General features: G+C 40.1%; 1 protein-coding gene across 1 annotated transcript; it reads left to right on the top strand.

Annotated features, from left to right (window-relative positions):
* The first annotated feature begins 8194 nt into the window (after positions 1 to 8194).
* Positions 8195 to 21005, top strand: LOC104966435 (ATP-binding cassette sub-family D member 3). The gene is made up of 14 exons (XM_010795621.1): positions 8195 to 8372; positions 9656 to 9689; positions 9801 to 9899; positions 10656 to 10744; positions 12314 to 12383; positions 13154 to 13251; positions 13586 to 13709; positions 14464 to 14520; positions 14731 to 14873; positions 14959 to 15028; positions 15180 to 15249; positions 15512 to 15609; positions 16233 to 16324; positions 20927 to 21005. The coding sequence occupies exons 1-14, from the start codon at positions 8263 to 8265 to the stop codon at positions 21003 to 21005; spliced, it is 1233 nt and encodes a 410-aa protein (XP_010793923.1). The 5' UTR covers positions 8195 to 8262.
* Positions 21006 to 21454: the final 449 nt, after the last annotated feature.

Here is a 21454-nt window from a genome sequence, read left to right as displayed (position 1 = left end):
TTAAAAAATATATGATTTCCGGGAGAGCATGCCCCGACGCCCCCTAAAGAGGTTAGGTCAACGGTGTTTACATGCTTATTTATACAATATGTGTGCTTATACTAACATCATAAGACAAAAGTTGGTTCTGTGTTGTGTGTAGTGAGAACGCACTAGAGTGAGGGGGGCCCCCAAGCCAAAGCTTGCTTAGGGCCCCCAAAAGTGTAGGGCCGGCCCTGCCATCAATGCATGGTCAATTCACACCTGTCACAGTTATGTTTGCTCTACTGAACATCTCTCTCAGTCACGTATGACCACCAATTTAATTGACCTTAATGAAAAATAAAGAGGCAACATGTTCAAGGAGAGGCGTCTTTTATTAGACATGCCTTTAGAATAGAGTTTCACTTTAAGATTTCCACTCAAATGTAATTAGTGTCTACACTCCTACTTTAAAGGCTCTACTTCTTTTTTCACTCTCTTGCCCTGTCACACACATTCCTGGTTTCTTTCTCCCTCCCCATCCTTCTTCCATTTAGACCCTTGTCACTCAGTTGGACTCTTCTTAAGATAGTTGTGCTTGTGCCCAATGATGACTTAAGCTCTGACATCAGTGCAACTGTCACTGATTATGAAAAATTAGCTTCTCTTTTGGCCTACTCCAGTGAGCTTTAAAGTTGCTTTGGAGGAGATTTATTGTCAGCTGCAGTGGCTTTGTTTTGAAAATGTGCTCTTTGCCATGAATACTGATTAAGGGGTATCAAGGTACAACACGATCTTGATCAAGTATAGTGTGCTGGGAAGAGATATGTATTTGTAGTTTGACACAGAAGAATTGCAGTGGAGAAGGCTTATAAAGGGAAGAACTGGCGATAGGGCAGGCGGTTGTAGCTGGAATACCAATACAGTTCTCAGGGCCGTCCCTCCCTACAGGCCTCACCTCGCGGAGGGGGCCTCACCTCGCGGAGGGGGCATCATCTCGCGGAGGGGGCCTCATCTCGCGGAGGGGGCCTCATCTCGCGGAGGGGGCCTCAACTTGCGGAGGGGGCCTCATCTCGCGGAGTGGCCTCAACTGAGCCGCAAATGTGGCGCACCTATGCGCTTATGCGGCGCAATTAGTGTGGTTTCGCCGCTGCGAGGCCCCACTAGCACCCAACCCCCCCCCGTCGACGCTCGCGAAACAGAGGGCCTCATCATATAACTTTGCGTGGGGCCTCAAGTTGGTCAGGGACGGCCCTGGCAGTTCTGCACTGTATCCCACCAGTAGTTTTTTTTAGGCAGAGGTGCTCATCTTCTTATAACTGGAATGACTTTGCAGAACACAATGCAGTTTTAAAACATAAATATTTTACACTTTTTCGAAGTTAGTCAAATTTACAGAGTTTTTAAGGAATTCAGAGCATATCTATGATTCAGAGTCTCAACCTCAACAAAGGGTGAGCTGGCAGCTATGAGGTAATGGTAAAAAGAGCACGAACATTGGCAAATGTGCTGATATACCTATAAGTGTTGAGCGGGAACCAGCGGGTTGGCTTAATGCTTTTGTGATGAAATTGTGAGTCAGGGCGGCGTTAACAGGTTTGAGCACAGTGAAGAAACGCCAAATGCAATATACAGGGAAAGCGGGACTTCATCACTTCACTATATCTTTTTTTTCTGCTATAATAATGTTCTTGATGCCATAATAAAAATGTCTACATTATAAACAGTTTTGCTTTTAAAGAAAACAGGGTTACACAGTACTATAACTTAAGCTATAGTAAAAAATGACATACAACATGGAAAATAATTGTTTGAAAAAAAGTATTTAAAAATAAGTCAATTATTCATTTGAGGTTTACATGGTGATGAGATATTATTTGATCATGTGTCAAGGATATTAAGGAAAGTCTGGTGACATCCTATAGTTTTATAGAAACTTCAATAATTAGCAAGTAAGGAATTAACTGTGTGTGTCATTTCACTTGTCTCTGTAAATATTCACTATGTTTATACACAGCTTTAATCTTCTCCAATCCACAATTCAATCCTGTTTGTGATACAATATAAATAAATATTTCCTAATACATATACAAAGATCACAAAATATAGTATCTCTACAGTGTATAGTACACAAAATAAAAAGTATCATCACCAAGAACAGGATGGGAAAATAAAAGTTGCAACACCAAACTGCTTTCAAAAGCCACCTTTGTTTTAAATAAACACATAGTCAAAAATATGACCAATACATCTTTGTAATCTGTTACTATATTTTATGTAAGATCATTCAAAAAATAAATAAAACATCCCACTATGAAAACTTTATATCAGAACAATGTCTTTGACAAATCTGATAAAGCTAGTGAAATTGTAATTTACTCTACAGCTAGACAAACTTAAACATTCAGACATTGTTCTTTTATCTAACCGTTGCACAGTTATTTCCCTAAAAAATAACAATTCTTAAAAACTAATGAAAAAATAGATATTATTAGGAAAGTATGCTCGTACTGTACATGCACTAGACACAGGATTAATCACCACGACAGTCTTACTGTAGGACTTTCAATGATGAGCAATGCCGTAGGGTGGTTGACACACAAGGCTCACCAGCGCTCCAAACAGGCCTCTCGATGTCAGCTTAAACAGATGGTAGAGGGATTGTGTTACATTAATGAAAGGTCCCTGCTTCACTTGAGGTATCTGTCTTCCTGACAGTTCATGTCCCTGTTGAGAACTTATCAAAGTTTCCCCATCATTTTTAAAGAAGTTTCATGTCACCTCCATTGCCAAGCGCCCTCATTTTTAACATCCTCAAGGCCAGTCAAACAAGCGCGGGGTGATTATGACACTTTAACCCCTCAAGGGAGACAGCAGCGTGTCATTGACTATAGCTGCTACATTAACACTTACTTGCTATCCATTTTCACACCCGCCCACATGTGCAGGGATGAAAACCTCATAAATGTGCAAAATGACGTAAGACTGGGGAGCAGCTTGTATTCTAATCAGTATCCATTTACACTTTTTTGTACTTTCCTGACAGCTACAGTTTTAAAATGATTGTGTAAATCACTCTTTTATGCAATTTTAAAATACAACCTTGATTTAAATCAAAGTAATGTGTTTGAACTGCACAAAACCCACCAGAGGCAGGAAACCTCATCTGTGCACAGTTGGTTGATGAATACGCTGTAAGAACTATGGTGCATTTCCAACTGGGTTCAATCTTGCCAAAAGGCACGCTGCTACTCAGTAGCATTGGGTTCATGTTGTGCAGAACATTTTCTTAGATATGAATATGAACCTTTCTGATCATAATACACTCTAAAATTGATTGCAGCCTTATAGCACATACACAAATACATTCTGTATTCATTTGGATGAATAGTCTATACTGCTACTTATCTGAAATGAAAATTATTAGTCTAAGGTTGCCTGGAAGAAAATCACATTTGTTATTTTTGTTCCTGCATTGCTCATTGCATGTAGCTATTTTCTCTTTTGCTGTATTCTTTTGTCAGAAGTTGCTGATTGAAAGCTGAACATTACAGGGATGCACTTATCTGGTGGTCAGTAGTGTGCTTTCTTGATTCATGCTGTAAACTGACGTGATTGTCTCACACCAGATTCAGAGGGTTGCTGTGTATGTACATCAGCAGTGTGTTATTAGACTGCTGACAAAATGCACTTGTGAAATCAGCCAAGAGCTGGCTGTTGTTTTGTTTGATTCTGACGCTGCCAAGAGTGATCTTAACCCTGTAATGCCCAAATATAGAAAGACATTATAATTTTTTTTTTTGACCTTTCAGATGTTGTTTTAGGGAGCCTCTGGAGCAGAAATGAAAGAGTTTTCACATGTTTTACGTTTTGGTAAGTTTTTAGGAAAATGTAATATTGCAACGTTGGGCATGGGTGGGAGCAGAATTTCTGTATTTCTACACACATTGTCTGAATAAATATGTTGAACAACTAAGGGTTCATTTGCAGGATTGATTGCTTACTTAGCCCTATATCAGTAGGCTATATAGCATTAATAATAATCACACATCAGTCATATTTTTTATGAATAGTCATTTATTAAATATGAATACAATGTCCTAAAAACAGTTCCTATCGTCGGAAAAGCAGAGATGGACGTCATACTTGGTGCATTGTGTGTTTGAACCCTTTACTGCAGTGTCTGCACCGTCCTCTCTTTTTCTTCACTGGAAAATGTGCCATTAGGTCCTTGCGTACATCCAGTGGAGGTTGTGATCTCTTGGATGGGGCCCCGTTTGGTGGACTCCCATCACCTGAGGTTGGTCTCTTCTGAGCATTCAACAGGCTCCTTGATGTCACTGTCGCTGCTGGGCTCCCGTTGCCTGAAGATGGTTGACCTCTCTTTGGTGTTTTCAGAGGAGTTGTGTTCACCTGATTATAACATAATCAATCAAGATACATGTCAAAAATACATTAGGATACAAGTCAAAAATATTACAGTGAAATATAAAAAAATATTACAAACGGCAAATAGCAGAAATGCATTCCTACCAGGATGAGAGAGGATGGTAGATCTGCCTGAAGCTGTCTCCTGTTCAGGATCTCCTGCTTTGGCATCTTTAGAGCTTTGCACTCCCGCTTGTAGAGGAACCAGGCGTTGATCACAGCAAGGATGATGGTGTGCCAGAAGATGCACGTACCAGCGTCAGGATTTCATGGGGAACTTGTATTTGGCCGTAAACGAGTCCAACAAATCCATACCTCCCATTTAATTGTTGTAAGTACCCACAATGTAAGATCTCTCAACTTCTACGTAGGTTTTGTTGGCTTTGTCCCAGCGTTGAATTCTCTGCACAGGGTCCAGCAAAGGATGACACAAGTGTGACCGCTCTGCTGTCATACTATTTGACAGCACAGATGTTGTGGTTGGCCTCCACTCGGATGTCAAAGCTTCCTCTCTCTTTTTTCTTCAAGCTCTTCTCCTCTTCAAGGTTACAGTTGGTAAGCGCACCTGCCTGGCTGTTCCCACATAATGAATCCCAGGATCAAGGAGCTTCACTACCAATGGGACACAGGTGAAGTAGTTGTCTGCATAGATCTTGTAGTTCTGACCTTCTGGAAGCGTGGAGGCAAGCTTCATCACAACATCACCTGACAATCCAAGTTCAGACTTGGCTCGTATCCCATTGACACTGCCTTGGTACACATCAAAGTCACGTCCTCTGATTCCATCTCAAACTCACTTTCTCCGTTTTGGATGGCAGCAATCACATCCTGCACACTGAATCCAGGACCTCTCTTTGCTGGTGGCATTCTGAATGGAAAAAGTAATTAATACATAGTATCAATAACACATATGCTTATTATATTGTAATGGATTACCTGAAGAAAGATAGGGTGGTGGGACAAGTGTTCATTCTGTCTGGCTTAGCCTATTATCATACTAAAAGGAATGCATGCACCACCCCCTTCCAGGTGTCCCGATGCAACAAGTATCTGAGTCATATTTACATTGAATACTTGAGTCACACAATACTACCTATTTAGCCTATTATCATAATAAAAGGAATACCTACACCCACACATGCAGGTAAACCAGTTCAACAAGTCACACAATGCTGTCTGGCTCATGATAACAGGCTAATTATCATACTAAAAGGGATACATCCAAGTGTCCCAACACATTTCAGAAACTGTTTCTGCAGAACCAGAGAAGAGTTAAATGTATTTTTGTAACAAATTAACTGATAAGATACAAGCTGAGTTTAAAATATTGCTACAGATATAATTTCACATACTTTTATCAGAAATAATGTATTAATTTATTCAATTCTGGTCTTAATTCAAAATCTTAACAGAGGACACATTTAGAACTTAGTTATAGTGAATTATCAAATACATTATATTTCTATTAGTGTTTTATTTCCATATGTGAACATATAAGAAGGGCAATCTCCATGACAAGTGCTCATGCTATTTTGACTACCACACTGACCCAGTGTTGTAATATTACAACAAAGACATAAGCTGCTCAAAATCAAATTTGATGAATGTATTCCACAATAACTAAACATGTACATGTTCTACACATTGTAATAATCACAAAAAAAATATTTGAGGCATTTTACTTACTTGAATCCTATGAGTTACTGACTGCTGATTCTGAATGCAAACGGATAGTAAACAGTCGTTGACCTTCTTCGATCTCCTGGCACCACTCTCCTGTTCTTTTCTCCATGCCTAGTACATTGCTTTCCAGGATCTTAACATCACTTTCTTTGACTTTCTGTATTCTTTTACGCTGAACCTGCCATTTCTTCTCTTCACGCCCCAGTCCTCCATTTCATTTGCGTGCCCGTTCCTTCCTCCCCTCCTCTCTCTCTCCTTCTTCCCTCTCTCTCTTCCTCTCTCTGCCCTCCCTCCTCTTTCTCTTCCTCCTCCAGGGCCCTCCTTGCGCAAGGCCTCTGGGTGCTCGCAGCAGCCCTCTCGCGCGACATGCCTTCGGCCGACCCGCCGCGCGACTTTCTGGCTCCATGGCATCCTGTCGCCTCCTGCCTTGCTCTCTGCTCCATCCCGCGACCGTCGGCCTAAGCGTAAGAATAACCCGAGGCCTCTTCTCCCTGCATCTTCATCAACACTCCTTTATTTACCGCCCGCACCTTCTTACTCGCCTCAGAAATCTTCAGGTCGCTGCTCATTTTAATGTTGAGACTTTTTTTTTGCCGGGCTCACTTTCTAAATTGACATTCTATCTCACATCAACTTGTATTCACTGTACCCGTGGTTATTCCTGGTACTGCGTGGTCTATTCCATGTGCTTATCCTCTCGCTCTGTGACTTTACATGCTTTCTCACTGCTCTTGTCCTTCTTTCTGTCCGCTCTTGATCTGCTCTTGGCTTGACAAGGGCCCTAATAGAATACACTGGCTCTCGCGCAACACATTACACAGTGATTCTCGAACCCTCCTCGCTGCTCTTCTCACTGCCGCTAAGTAACTATGAGATTGCAGACTCCACACGCTCAATCATCTCTCGCTTTTGTGATAATTACGTTCTAATTTCTAACTGTTTAACTTTATGTCCTATTATCTTATAATACCCTGGCCACGAGGTTACGCACCTCTGCGGGACTCTCTCCTCCCCTGCAGTCTTCATCACATCCATTATTTAAATCCCACAAATGGTATTCTTCAATACAACGTGTATGACGGCTCATTGGATCATTTGATGCCCTAACCCCAAACAAACGTACTAGTGGTTTCTAACTAGAAACTATACGTTAATGAAGACTAAATAATGACGCAGTACTGCAAGTAAATCTAAGGAACATGCGTTTCCTCCAGATATCTAACGAATGCGTACTTTACATACTGTTGCAATTGCATCGCAAAGAAAAGACAATCACAACTCCTGACGTCTTGCTTCATCTATCTGGGGGTTCAAGTAATATGGAGTTTGGCTGTCTTGTGAATAAATCATTTCTTAATTTAATGTAGTGAACTGTATGATATTATCTTCTAAGACGATTGATTACATGCCAAGAAACTCATGATATGGTGACTTAGAAGCATGCTACGATGCATGCAATTAAACGGATGGTAGATTAAAAATACCTACAATACCGTCCTACAATTGCATTTGAACGTAAATAGAATTACTTAGTAAATGGTGATACTTTGCCTCTTACGTCCATTCATCTAGTCTACTCGGGACTCTTCTCATACATNNNGAAGATTCAGAAGTTGTTTGAGTGTATGGCCAGAGGGCAGGACCTATAAACACATTTAATACCCAATAGCATTGTGAGGCTGAACAAAATGACCTTTTGACTATGTAAATGTAGTCTTGAAAAAAAACTAGAACATTTACTGACTTTTTTAGGATAGTTTTAAGTAATGTTGTAAAATTACAACAGTGGGCCTTAAAGGGTTTTAAGAAATGAGCTGCCAACTAAATAAATGACACCCTCTGGAGAGCTGTGATAGAGGCTGATTTTTTCTTACAGCATTTTCAAGTATCAAGAATAATTTACGTACATTGGATTGACTTTTCCAACTTATAACTTAACTTATGAGGCAAAATACCTCTAGTGAGTGGCCCAGCCCTTCTTTTTCTGTATGTGGCCGGCCTCGGTGAAAAAAGTTTGGACACCCCTGGTTTATATATAAATTAGGTGAATAGTGTGTTACCCACTCCTGTACACGTGGTGGCAGTATGCATTTTACAGCTGTTTGCTATGCAGCTTTCAATCCAAGAGAAGAAGATGAAGATGAACTGTAGCGAACTCTAGCAAACCAAACCGGTCGTAGTGTCAGAAACATGGCGGCGTTCAGTAAATATGTGACAGGGAAAAACTCCTCCATAGCGGGCGGTATCCTGCTAGTTTTATACCTGCTGAAGCGCAGAAGAGGGACGCAGAAACGGAACGGGTGAGTAGGAGCAGTAAATAATGTTAGTGTTGGTTTTAAACGCAGAAATAGAGGTTTTCAGGTGAGTTTGTGGCGCGGTTGTCAGGATGCTAATTAGCAGCTGCTAGCCCCTCCATTCTGACAGGTGACCTGCCAGGGGAAAACTCCTGGATTGACTTCCATGTTTTTCAATGAGCAGTCGGCTCTTTCCTGCGCACTTTGGCCGCTTTGCTCACTGATCCGAGCGGCTCTAAAACCAGCACAACCGAGTCATTGTTCTGCAAAAACTCACTTTACAAGATTCCCATGCAAACACCCATTAACTGCCGATGTGTGTAACTTCGCATTACTTTGTTATTTCTCAATTATCACGTCTCTGTGTTGAGATTTAAAGGTTTCCTTTGTTATTCTTTGTCCTCACGTTGCTCTAAGAAGGGATTATGTCGCCCGGAGAGAATCGGTGCGCCAAAGTTCATTACTAAATATTAGTTTAAGTGTATCGTAGTAGAAAACGTTCCTGTTACAGTAAAAAAAAAAAAAGTTTAGAATTGTGATATGCAACCCTTTTCCGGCATAAAATATATTAAACACAACTTTTAAAAAAGAAAGAAAATGCCAGTAGAAATAGCCTGAGTTTAACAGAGGAATCCAGGATTGATCAAGGAGGCGTTCAATGACACAACTGTCCCTGAAGTTATGTAAAAACGATATGAACTTCAATGCAAGCATTAATAGAACTGGAAACAGACAGAGGAACTGGTTAAATGATCTGTTATGTTATACAAAATAAATAAAACATAGAACTACTTTTTCACTGTTTTTTGGTCTGAAATCGTCTACAGGGCAAAAGCTTATTCCTTACCAAACATACTAACATTGTACCTACTAGACATGGATCATTGTTGATGTAGTAAAGGGACACTGTGTTCCTGCATTAAGACTGAATCTACACACACACACACACACACACACACACACACACACACACACACACACACACACACACACACACACACACACACACACACACATTCCTTAACTCATTCACTTATTTTAGTACGTAATTAGATATTCATTTACACATTAAGTACAAATCTGGTTATACACATACAGTTGTGCAACTTCGTCACATTTGAAATTTGCTTTGCTTATCTCATTCGTCTCCTTGCTGCCTTTGTTGTTGCTACCTGTGGAAAAGTGTGAAAACATTTTCAGGGCTGTGTGTAGTTTCACTCACATGTGTTTGTGCCCTTTCAATGACGCTCACACACATATCGTCTGATTAATTATGTTTCTCTTTGCAGTAAAAAAGGAGGCTCAGAAGTAGTACAGAACGAGGTAGGTCTAAAACATTGTCATGTGTGTCTGGAAAAGTGTCCATACATTTTGTCATCAATGGCAACCTGTAGTTGTATCACAGCCCACCCTTTGTTATGTCTCTTCATTCAGAAAGATGGCAAAAAAGACCGAGCCGCTGTGGACAAAGTTTTCTTCGGCAGAATTTTCCAGATTCTGCGTATCATGGTACCCCAATTCTTCAGCATGGAGGTATGACATCGACCTGCTGTTCAGCTCGTAAAGTCTTTACCATAGATGTGTAAACCAATTCCACAAATGAAACACTAAAAACCCAACTGGTTTTCTTAGAAGCTTTTTAGCAAAATCAGAAAGTCCTAAATCTTGAACGGGCCTTTTTCTTTTCTCGCGTGACAGTCACGGTTTGTCCATTGCACGCTGTTTGCCTCAGGGATTTTACTTTTGGGATGTGAGATGAATCCACAAAATAGAGCAGGTGATTTCAGATGAGATTTGTTGTTATAATGCCGGAAGCTTCACCTTCAAGCCTACCTAGAAGTTAGATTTTTAAAACATTTTATACGATGCTAGGGTAAATACGAATTTAGAAAACCTTTATTAGTCCCAAAGCGGGGACATTTACATTGTGACAGCAAAGGGGACATATTTGACTGAACTAAATATCAAACGTACAGATGCAAGATATCAAATAAGTAGCAGCATTATAATAGATAGTGATAACAAAAAGTGGTGCACTAGCAGCCACTAGTAGCATTTTTCTAATTTGGCGAGAGTTCAACATCAATCCAAGTGTCATTATGACTGGTGCACCTTTGGCACACATATATATCGGCTCCATAAGTCAAGGCCACCGCCACATGTTTCCCCTGGTCCAGTCTTATCCGATCAGTTCAGCAGATATGAGCGGAGTGAAGTGCAGCACGATTAAGGGTTTTGTGATGTACGGGGTTTACCAACTATTATCTGTGCTTGTTGTCTTCCCCAAAGACTGGCTACCTCGCCTTAATCGCCGCCATGTTGGTGGCCAGGACCTACTGTGACGTGTGGATGATCCAGAACGGCACCATGATCGAAAGGTCTGACTCTTATTACAAGTTTGAAACAGAGATTTTACAATTCAGTACCATAAAAACATATTGGGTATATCATGTTGTCACTGTCTAGATTCTAGAAGCTATGTGAATGTTAAATAAATCCACAGCTGAGTGACAGGAGAAATATAAGCAGTTTATCTCCTTAATTCCCATTGTAAAGTGTTTAAAAAGCTATTGTTCATATATTTCCATAGCTTTTTCTGTACAGTGGTTCAGGAATGAACCCGGAAATCTGTTAGCTTATTACCATTTCAGGTTCCCTCGTCTCAAAGTCGATGGTTTTTTGAACTTTTCCATTTTGGCTAGAAGCCTGAAATAAGGTCTGTGGTTAACACAAGCTGAAGATATTATCAAATGCTCTTGTACGACATTAGTAAATACCCCACTGGTGAATTTAAAAATGGTGATTGTTAACAAATGAAACTACGTGCGTAATCATGCCAAACATTTGCCATCTTTAGCTTAGCGGTGGTGTGAAGTCATGTGACCAGCTTGTTTATAGCCTAACCTTAGCTTTTACTTCTTGCAGTTGCATTTACAAAAAACAAAGTGGTGTTAAGTATCATAAATGTGTGTTTGCCACAGAGCTTATTTTCTGAAATATTCAAACATCCAATGGTAACATCCCACTAGCCTTTAGTTGAAGGAACGTTGCTTACTTCCTGGTCAGCCTACAAACATACATCCTTACCCCCCCTCTATTGCAGGAGCTGATAACTTTGTTTTGCTTCTCCACAGCGGTATTATAAGCAGAGACAGCGCTCTGTTCAAGAAGCACTTTTATTCCTACATTAAAGTCATACCCGCGGTAAACACAACATGTACTTTGTAGAAGTGCTGTTTTTGCTTTGTAAGAGTGTTGTGTTGTGCTTCCCCATCACTCACTGTCTGAGGGCTTCATTTCCCTTCAAGCCATAACACTCGCCCCCCCCCCTGTGGATTATTAATGCATTTAGCATACAGTAGCTTTCTCATGGAGTTCCATTCACTTTGTGTGTTCGGTATTTTAACAAACTGAATATATCTGTAACAGGACAGATGAGTAACCAAATCAGGAATAACTTAAATATTAAATAATGATTGCTAATTGGAGAATCCCTTCTGTCTATTACAAATGCCTTCCTAGCAGAATACAGAATATATATCATTAATCGATTCCAAGTCTAAAACAGACTTTATATCAATTAATTTGAAAAAGTTGTATAATTTGGACTTTTTCTCACAATAAATGAATATTCTCTTTACTATAATATTATTTTCACAGCTGACAATTTACTGATTTAATGAGAAGGGTTCATGTAAGAGGATTTTTGACCCCACAGCTGTCCTCACTATGGTCCAAAAAGTGAATATGCACAGAACTAGCATGAACTGAATGGTATTCCTGAGCTCTCCGGTGTCAGGACTCCACTGTTATTTTATTTTTATTTATTTTTTTGAAGCGGTCCAGCAGAGCAGCTTTGTTCAAAAAGCAGAGTGAAGTGTATCGGGCCCGGTGTTTGTCCCTCTGACCCTCCTGTTTGCTCATCTCTGTGCATGTTGTGGTTGCAGTGCCATTATCGGCCGCTCGCCAAAAGAGTTCAAGACCTACTTGTTCAACTTTATCAAATTCATGCCAGCTGTAAGTTTTGTTTAACTTGTCACACTCCTAAGGGCGATCTTAATTTCTATATATATAATTATTTTCATACTGTTGCACATTTTTGGCAGTTTAATTTTTTCACAGAGGAGACCTGACATGGCAAACACTGACATTTCTGTCTTCCTGTGTATTCACTAACTTCCTGGTGATTATCTCATTCAATCATTTCACACACTAAAAAAACCCCTGTCATTTTGCATGATCATTAATTTGATTTAAACGTGAGCAAATATACCTTTCCCCTCAATGTTAAGTGAAAAGGCTGGCTGTATTCTATATATTTTTAACTGTCAACAAACATCATGATGTCAATGATTTTAGATGGTCTCGTAATACTTTTTAACTTCCATATTTATTATATATTTCTGAGCACTATGCCTTTAGCTCTTAAAACATTATTGTTTTGCATTTTTCCAGTTTTTATTTCTTAAATGGAAGTCACTTCTCAAAAAGGAGGTATTTGCTGGGATGAGACTTTAGATACAAATACAATACTTTAATCAGATTTGTTGATATTTAGAAAAATATAGATTATCTCCAGCCGAATTCTTTAAATTGTGAGTTTGCTCATAATAATACTAATATTCTGGTTTTGCATGTTTCCTTCATTCCCTATGCTCTGCTTCTAATTAAATATATATAAAAGCTATCAGCATGAACAGTATAGACCCTGTCCCAGCTGTGCTTTAGCCAACAGCTCACAATGAGAGATGGATACACGTGTGTTTTGTGTGACTGGCTCATTTCAGATAGCCTTGGTGAACAACTTCCTGAAGTTGGGTCTATTCGAGCTGAAGCTGAGGTTCCGCGAAAGGCTCACCAAGAACTTATACGACCAGTACCTGCAGTAAGTACTGAGGAAACACGGAGATCTTTTACGTCATGCATCAGAGAATATTCTCTGGTTCCATGTAGTAGATAAACCACACATTTAACCCTCCTTTCAGACAGTCAGATTGGCCCTGAAGTTTTATCAGTCAAATGCAATTTAGTAGATAACTGCAGTATGATGCCATATTCTATAGGTGGTGCAAGAAGGGACAAGCAGGCATTATAATAAACCTTGCCTCATGTTTTTGACCTTTCACACACATCTGGAGGTTATGTGGCTGGCCTGCTGTTATGTCACTAGTGTACGTTGTGCTTTCTCTGACTGCTGACCTTGTTTTCTGTCTCTTCAGGGGCTTCACCTACTACAAAATGGGAAACCTGGACAACCGGATAGCCAATCCAGACCAGCTGCTGACACAGGACGTGGAGAAGTTCTGCAACAGTGTGGTGGACCTTTACTCAAACCTCAGCAAGGTACCACGCTGTGCTAATGATCTAAGTCTTCATTCATGTTACACATTTGTAAGACCCCCCCCCCCCCCCCCCCCTACACACCTGGTGACACAGTTACTGACATTTTACAACTATCCATCCTGGTTGTTTATTCTACAGTTTACTCAAATGTACTCACATACATAGTGTGTATACTGGTCTATAGCTTATTCATATTTATACTACTGTCTATAGCATCTATATTATACAGTCTATACCTCTAGTGTATTCATATGTTATGCTAATGTTCAGAGTTTTGCTACGTATTAATACTGGTCATCCTCTATATACCTTAACTTTTCATATGTCATATTTATACAAACTGTGAAAGTGCACCAGGTTTCATGCTTTTTAAGAAAAAGTGAACATCAGTTTCACATCTCTTGGACTCCTGGACATTTCAGATGTTTTTGTTAGAATGACCTTTTCTCCATATGTCCATCAAAGACACATTCAACTCCCACTATCAGGGGTATATTTGCACATTAGATATTTACTGAAGCTCCATCGAGGTTACATGGAGGCATTGACCATACCTTCCTGTGGCATTGAGGGCATTGTACCAGATCAACCCTGCAGACACTAAACTGAATGCAGGTTGGAAGTCCTTGAGCAACTCATGCATGATGATGATGATGATGATGATGATGATGATGATGATACCCCATGAATGAGAGGCATAAAGTTGTAGGAAAATATGTCGGTATTATTTTTAAACCTTCTGTCCGTCCTGCAGCCTCTGTTGGATATCTGTCTGTACATCTACAAGCTGACAACTGCCATCGGGGCTCAGGTAAGCGTGTTAAAACATCCAATCTAACCTTGTTGTACTGCTAAACAGGAAGTTGTTTCCACCTCCCTTCCCTCCTTTAGTTTAAATGATTAGATTATTAAATTATTGTTAATTTCTTTCTTTTGAGTCAACCTGATCCTATTAGTTTATTGTGAAATATCTAGATGTTGTTTTGCACATGTGAATTACATTTTGTAATTCTCTCCGCAGGGCCCAACAGTGATGATGACCTACCTGCTGGTCTCAGGCATGTTCCTGACCCGAATGAGGCGGCCGATGGGAAAGATGACGGTCACGGAGCAGCGGTACGAAGGAGAGTACCGCTTCGTCAACTCTCGCCTCATCACTAACAGGTAAACACATTAACAACTACGCAAACCCAATAACTGTACAGCTGTTAGCTTCGACGCTACAGTGAGATGTCCTTCCTCTCTGCAGTGAGGAGATCGCCTTCTACAACGGGAACGAGAGGGAGAAGCAGACCATTCACAGCACTTTCAAGAAACTGGTGAGTAACACTTTGTTTCTTTTATCATTCATGCTCGATTCAGGCACTAGCTTCCATTTCCACTTTGGATGTTTGAGTCCGTGTTTAGAAAAAAGTCCTTGTTTATTTTCCCCGACTTTAGAATATTGACCATTTTTATATTTTCTTCCAGGTGGACCACTTGCATAACTTTATCTTCTTCCGCTTCTCCATGGGATTTGTGGACAGCATGATTGCCAAGTGTAAGCAGAAATATCTCATGGAGATTAAGTCACTGTGAAAAGACAGCAACAGTGAATCAGATTCATATGAAGAGATGATGAAGAAAAAGACAATATATTTAAAACAATTGTTTGTAGTTCATTTTTAAAAGTGCAGTTATCATTAAGGGGTCATGAAAATCACAATTTGTTCATGGCTCTGAAAATGAGCACAATATGTGTCCTTCAATCGGTTTATATGTATATCTATATATATATTTCTACATGCTGTTCTCTCCCTCAGATCTGGCCACTGTTGTGGGCTACCTGGTGGTGAGCCGTCCATTCCTCACCCCGGGACACTCCCGACATCTGACCAGCACACACTCTGAGCTGCTGGAGGTCAGAGAAAACACTCACACTCACACTCACTCACTCACACTAGTAAAATAATGCACATTGACTTGCTATTCACATAGTTATCAGTGGCAATATATTGATATTTTGTGACAAGCAAACATGTAAATGGACTGTACTTATATAGCGCTTTATCCAGTCTTTAAGACCCCTCAAAGCGCTGTACATACGACATGTCTTCACCCATTCACCCATTCACACAGAGCAGTGTACCTTACTCTAGGACCTAACATTCACACACCGGTGGCCATGCCTTCAGGAGCAACTCAGGGTTAAGTATCTTGCTCAAGGATACATCAACATGTTGACTGCATGGGCTGGGATCGAACCCACAACCTTCTGGTTGAAAGACGACGCACTCCCTCGCAGCCACAGTCGCCCTGTGGAGAGTAATGCTGTGATAGATGAGTGGCTTTACATGGCAATACTTGTCTAACCAGTCAGTTCATCCAGCTGCATAAACACACTTTAATGAAGTAGACAATAATACAAAGCCTTATCAAATGATGCAGAAACACTCCCGAGCAGAACAACACATATATAGATGTATTAGATAGGCTTTAATACATTCATATTTGGTGTAACGTGCTGCTGTTGGACCTCTGTAGGATTACTACCAGAGCGGCAGGATGCTCCTCAGACTGTCCCAGGCTCTGGGCAGGATCGTACTGGCCGGCCGAGAGATGACCCGCCTCTCAGGGTGAGTGTGAACGGAACAAAAGAAGAGGATTAAAAAAAAAAAACATGAGAACAACCACAAAAAAAAGTCTTGCCTCATAGATGTGTTATTATCTGAACATCAAGTTTTATTTATATAGCACATTTTTTAAATGATTTTTGGTCGAGCCAAAGTGCTGTACAAACACTTTACAACAAATACAACAGCACATGTAAAAAATCACACACAGGGAAATGTCAGGAGTCGTGCTCCGCTCTGACTAAAAGGCCAGGGAGAAGAAGTGTGTTTTAAGAGTAGATTAAAAAAAAACCTAGGGTCTGGGCCGACCTCAGATGGAGGGGCAGAGTGTTCCAGAGCCTAGGGCCAGCTGCCGCGAAGGCTCGGTGCCCTTCGAGATAAGATTGACATTTGTCTATCTATAAATCACCTTGTGTTACCTTGAATTCGTAAGGAAAACATTGCTTGACCCCCACTACAAGTAGTTTGGAATCATTATTCACCATGGAGGCATGCTAAATAAAAGAAAGATTACAAATTCAAGGAAACATGGCTTGAGTTATTAATGAACATATTTTAATTTTGTGGTTCAAATATTCCTTTAAATTGACCAAGATAATCCTCCAGCAACAGTGAAATAACATGCATACACTTAAAAATGAACCATGATCACATGTTAGATTCTCGAAGCCTTGAAAGAACTGACTCAATGGTCATTTACATTTTTATCAGACGTCACAACATGACTGAGATTAACGCACAATGGCTGGCCATTCAATCTTCTTCTGTGCTTATATCCTGTCCATCAGTTATAAAGTATATTCAGCTGTGATGTTTCTTGAGGAGTTCTCTGCAGGTCACCGCCAATAGAATAATTTGAGACGTGGAGGAACATACTTTGTATTTTGTAGCCGACTCAACTTCTTGTGAAGCATAAAGCATATTCTGCCTCAATCTAAGGGCTCAAATCACAAGGTTTGCAGATAGTTAGAGAAACCATTGAGAATTATTTTTTGAATGCTTCTTACTTTAGTCTCCTTGGGCAAAATGATCTTGCATTGGGATGCAAGATCATTGAAGTAACTGCTGATGAGCTGCAGTGAATACAAAGCTATATGGTTTCCCTTTCTTCTGGAAACAATAAGTCATATTTATGAGGATCATAAAGACAATGTGATGAGAGTAACAGCAGGGCCACTCCGCTAAAAGCTCTTCAGCTGTACCTGTATGGTTTCATTCCACACTGCATGGAAACACACCAGCATTGGCTATTGTAATTAGCTTTTGGCAATCAACTCAAGATTATCTGCTTAATGACTGAGAACAACAAATGGAATCCATCCTACTGGTGGAAGCGCTTCAAACACACAACGTCATTAAGAAGCCTGCTTCACACTTCGAATTAGCATGAAACAGCTCGAAGATAATTAAGTTGAGGTGGAGGTTAAGCTTACAGGAGATTTCTGAACAAATAATCACAGTCGCTCATTAATGAGGCATAAACAATCATCCAAAGTTGAATATGCTTTTTAAGATACTATTCATGCTTGAGAGGTCTACTTGCTTTCAGCTAATATGATCATTCAAATTCAATCAAAGACTCAATCTAAGGTAAAATCCTATTCTCTCTATTGTGAGTGGACGCTATGCAAGGGAAGTTTATTTATATAGCACCTTTCAACACAAGGCAATTCAAAGTGCTTTACAAAAATGAAAGACATTAAGAGTAATAAGAAATAGTGCAGTTGAAACACATTATGAAATGGCATTTTAAAAAAGTCATTAAAAAGCAAAGATAATAGAATAAACATAAAAAATACTAGAATATCAGTCTTTGCCCTTTAAACCATTGTTCTTTTCAATTCCCAGAATTAGGATATTTAACCCTGTTTTAAGATTTTCCCGCATTAATCTTTGGCCTTTAAACCTTTTTAAAACGCTACTCTATTTCCACCTGATGAACTAGAACTACTGCCTGCTGTCTTGGATCCAATGACAACAAGTTAAAGAGTCATGCATACACTTCACAATCAAGTATTATGTATATGAAGACAGCTCTACAACCTTGTGAGGAGTTGTGTCAAAAACCAACCATGACTTGCATGATCACAATCAGGTGCCACTCACAAGTAATCTGCATGTGTATAGTATAATAATAAAGCCACCATTTTTGCTGTGTGTGTGTGAGACAGCTGAGGGCACCTTGTTATTATGGTTTAAACAAAGGTGGAAGAGGATGTGTGCCCCCTCAGGACCTTGAAGTAGATGGGAGGAGAGACAGTGAGGGAGGGTGTGGTAGATATTAAGAGATAGATTTGGTGACAGGGTAAAGGCAGAGAGTGTGTGAGAAAGAACACAGCCTTATTTGCATTCACTACAGACTGACAACGGCGGCACACACCAAACCAAGATCACCACGACCACCCCCACCTCCACCAGCATGCCCCAGGGAGCTGCTGCTGCTATCGCCAACAAAGAAAAAACACATCCTCTGCTGATGAGCAAGCATGTTTTTATTAAACTAACACAGAGGGAGAGGGAGACAGATGAGAGACAGAGGGAGGGAGTGTATGGGTGGGGAATTTTGTTTTCATAATGCTGAGGACATGAGCTCCTTTGGTAGCCGACCATCTGGATGTCTGGATCCAGGTTTTAAAATGGTATCATTGTTGGTGTCCATAAATTCCCTCCTGTTCTGTCACATGCACTTGAAATTGAGCACATAATCACATTAACAGATACAGGATCTTTATTAGAAATTATGTCTGCATTATCATTGTGTGAATATGTCTCCTAAGGTCTGATTCAAATGTATTCATACATATTGATTTCTGTTATATGTTGTAAAATAGAATTAGAATATTTACCCCCAATATAAAATATTTATATATAATATTTAATGATCTTTTGTGGCCATCCTGACCTTCTTGAACTTGTTTTGTCATAAAGGAAGAGGGAGGGTTAAGGAAATATGTAGTTGGACCAGGACATGACAAACGTTGATATGGAAGTGGTGGAAGAAGTAAAGAGGCAACCATTTTAAGATAACACATTACAAGTAAAGGTTGTTCAATTTCATAAAACGATGTCATTTCACAAAAAAGTCATCATCTTGCAGAAACTGGCCCCTTTGACTCGTATATAAAAGTACTTTCCATTGAAATCATTAATACTGAGGTATCGATGCATAATCAGCATTTTAGATTGACTTTGCTTAAAGATAGGGTTAATTTAGTCCCCTGTTCTTCAACCTGTTGGTCAGGTTGCATCTAAAGTGTAAAAATATAAATCTTATAGGGTGAATAAAGAAAGAAAAAATTCTAAGTTCTGCTTCACAGAATTTAAACAATCTATCAAAACCATCTTTTGTGTTATATATTTGCTAATTGCTCAATAGCTCGACATCTGCCATGTGACAATGGTCCCCATTAAGAGCTTTCTTTGAAGCAAAAACATGCAAAAATAATGTTGGAAACTACTAATTTAATCTTAAACAACATATTTTTTTGATGTGTTATGACAAATCAAATAATCCCAAATAACTAATGACTATAGCTATTGAATAAATGTAAGGCAGTACAAAAATACTGCGAGGGTATGTAGCCAAGAGAACCAGGATGCACCTCCCCCTCTCAAATTCTTCCTTTCCATTTTGATAAACATTTTCCAGATATTTGGCTGATGTCAAATCATTTCATGCAATAAGGTTAAGTTGGGTTGAATTTTCAACTAAAACATGTCCTCATTTCCCCTCACAAACTTTAGAACCCTGCTTTACCAGGTTAAACAGTGTGATTCAAGGTATTAAGGTAAAAAGGAGGCTTGTGACTTCTCGACAGGAAGGCATTAAGTAAGTCTTGGCCCTGACACCCAGTGGGTTGAGGTGTCAGTGGATCCTCCCATTCTGCAGGCTCCTGCTGGGCTACAGCATCCATCCACTGCAGTAATTAAACACAGCCCACAAGTACACACAGTCACACACACAAATACTAATTGCAGACAGGAGGCATCCTACTCATTATAGGCCAAATTAAAGCAATCAATTGAAAGTGGAGACCAGCAGAGAGGAATTCATTCCTGTGGGTCTGCTCTCCTCTTTAAAGAATGCACAGGCTGTGTCAGCTGTATAACTGGATAAACCGTTGCCTATTGACCAGAGTATGTCGCACAATCAGTCTGCTAATCACCTATACAGTCAGGCAATGGCATGCACTTAAAAACAAATTTTAGCTGTTCTATGTTGCATATGAAACTCTTCAACCCTTTATGACAGAGTTATGTTCTTCTTAGAGCCAACAAAAAATGTCTAGGCTTCCACAAGTGGCTACATAGCTGCACACATCTGTAATGCATTTCCTAGTCCTGTGCCTCTTAGTTTCTTCCCCTCTTTTCTTGGTTTTGCGTTCTCCAACATAAGCACACACCAGAGGGATGAAAGCATCAAACATGGGGGAAAAAAAGAAATGTGGCAGGTAAGGTAGTGTTTTGTGTCCGTCGCTGAGAAAATGAACATATCTGCCAAAATCAGTCTCTACACAAGCCCGCTTAAGGGAGGGCTGGAGTGTGAGTATATCCAATTCCAACATTCCCGGTGTTTTTACAAACACATCATGCTTGTGTCACCAGGGAGCCCCCCCCCCCATCCTCCTCCCCTCTCTTCCCCACCAGCCGGGCCAACTGTTGCTCCATCTCCGGGGCAGATTAGGGGAAGTGCTGGCTCCTGAAGAATGCAGTCCTGCTGCTGCCGCCGCCACTCTCAGCTCAGGATTCATTAGGACTGGCATGGCGGCCCAGGCTTCTGGCCTCTGCTGAGATACAACATGCCATCAATATAAAACATCATGGTGCCTCCTAAGGACAGTCAGCCTTTTTTCCCCCTGTGTTTGAGGTCATTAGAATTCCTTCTTCTAACAGCCTTCTCAACTCTGAAAGCCATTGGTGGTTGTTAAATGGATAGGAAATTGTGAAATGTATTTAATAGAACGTTAAAAAAAGGCATGACAACAGACAGAGGATGTATTTGGATACCTCGCTTGAGTAAAATTACTAATAACAATCCGTTTGTTTTGGCTATCCGGCAGTAAAACCTCATTGTTATAGGCTACATGTAATTCAAAAGGAGAGCAGCAAAACTTCACATGTGATGGTGGAATC

The sequence above is a fragment of the Notothenia coriiceps genome, unplaced genomic scaffold, assembly GCF_000735185.1.
Source record: "Notothenia coriiceps isolate Sejong01 unplaced genomic scaffold, NC01 NC01_scaffold00037246, whole genome shotgun sequence".
Classification (NCBI taxonomy): Eukaryota; Metazoa; Chordata; class Actinopteri; order Perciformes; family Nototheniidae; genus Notothenia; species Notothenia coriiceps.
Note: the sequence above shows the minus strand (reverse complement) of the source record. Positions and strands in the feature narration are given on the sequence as shown.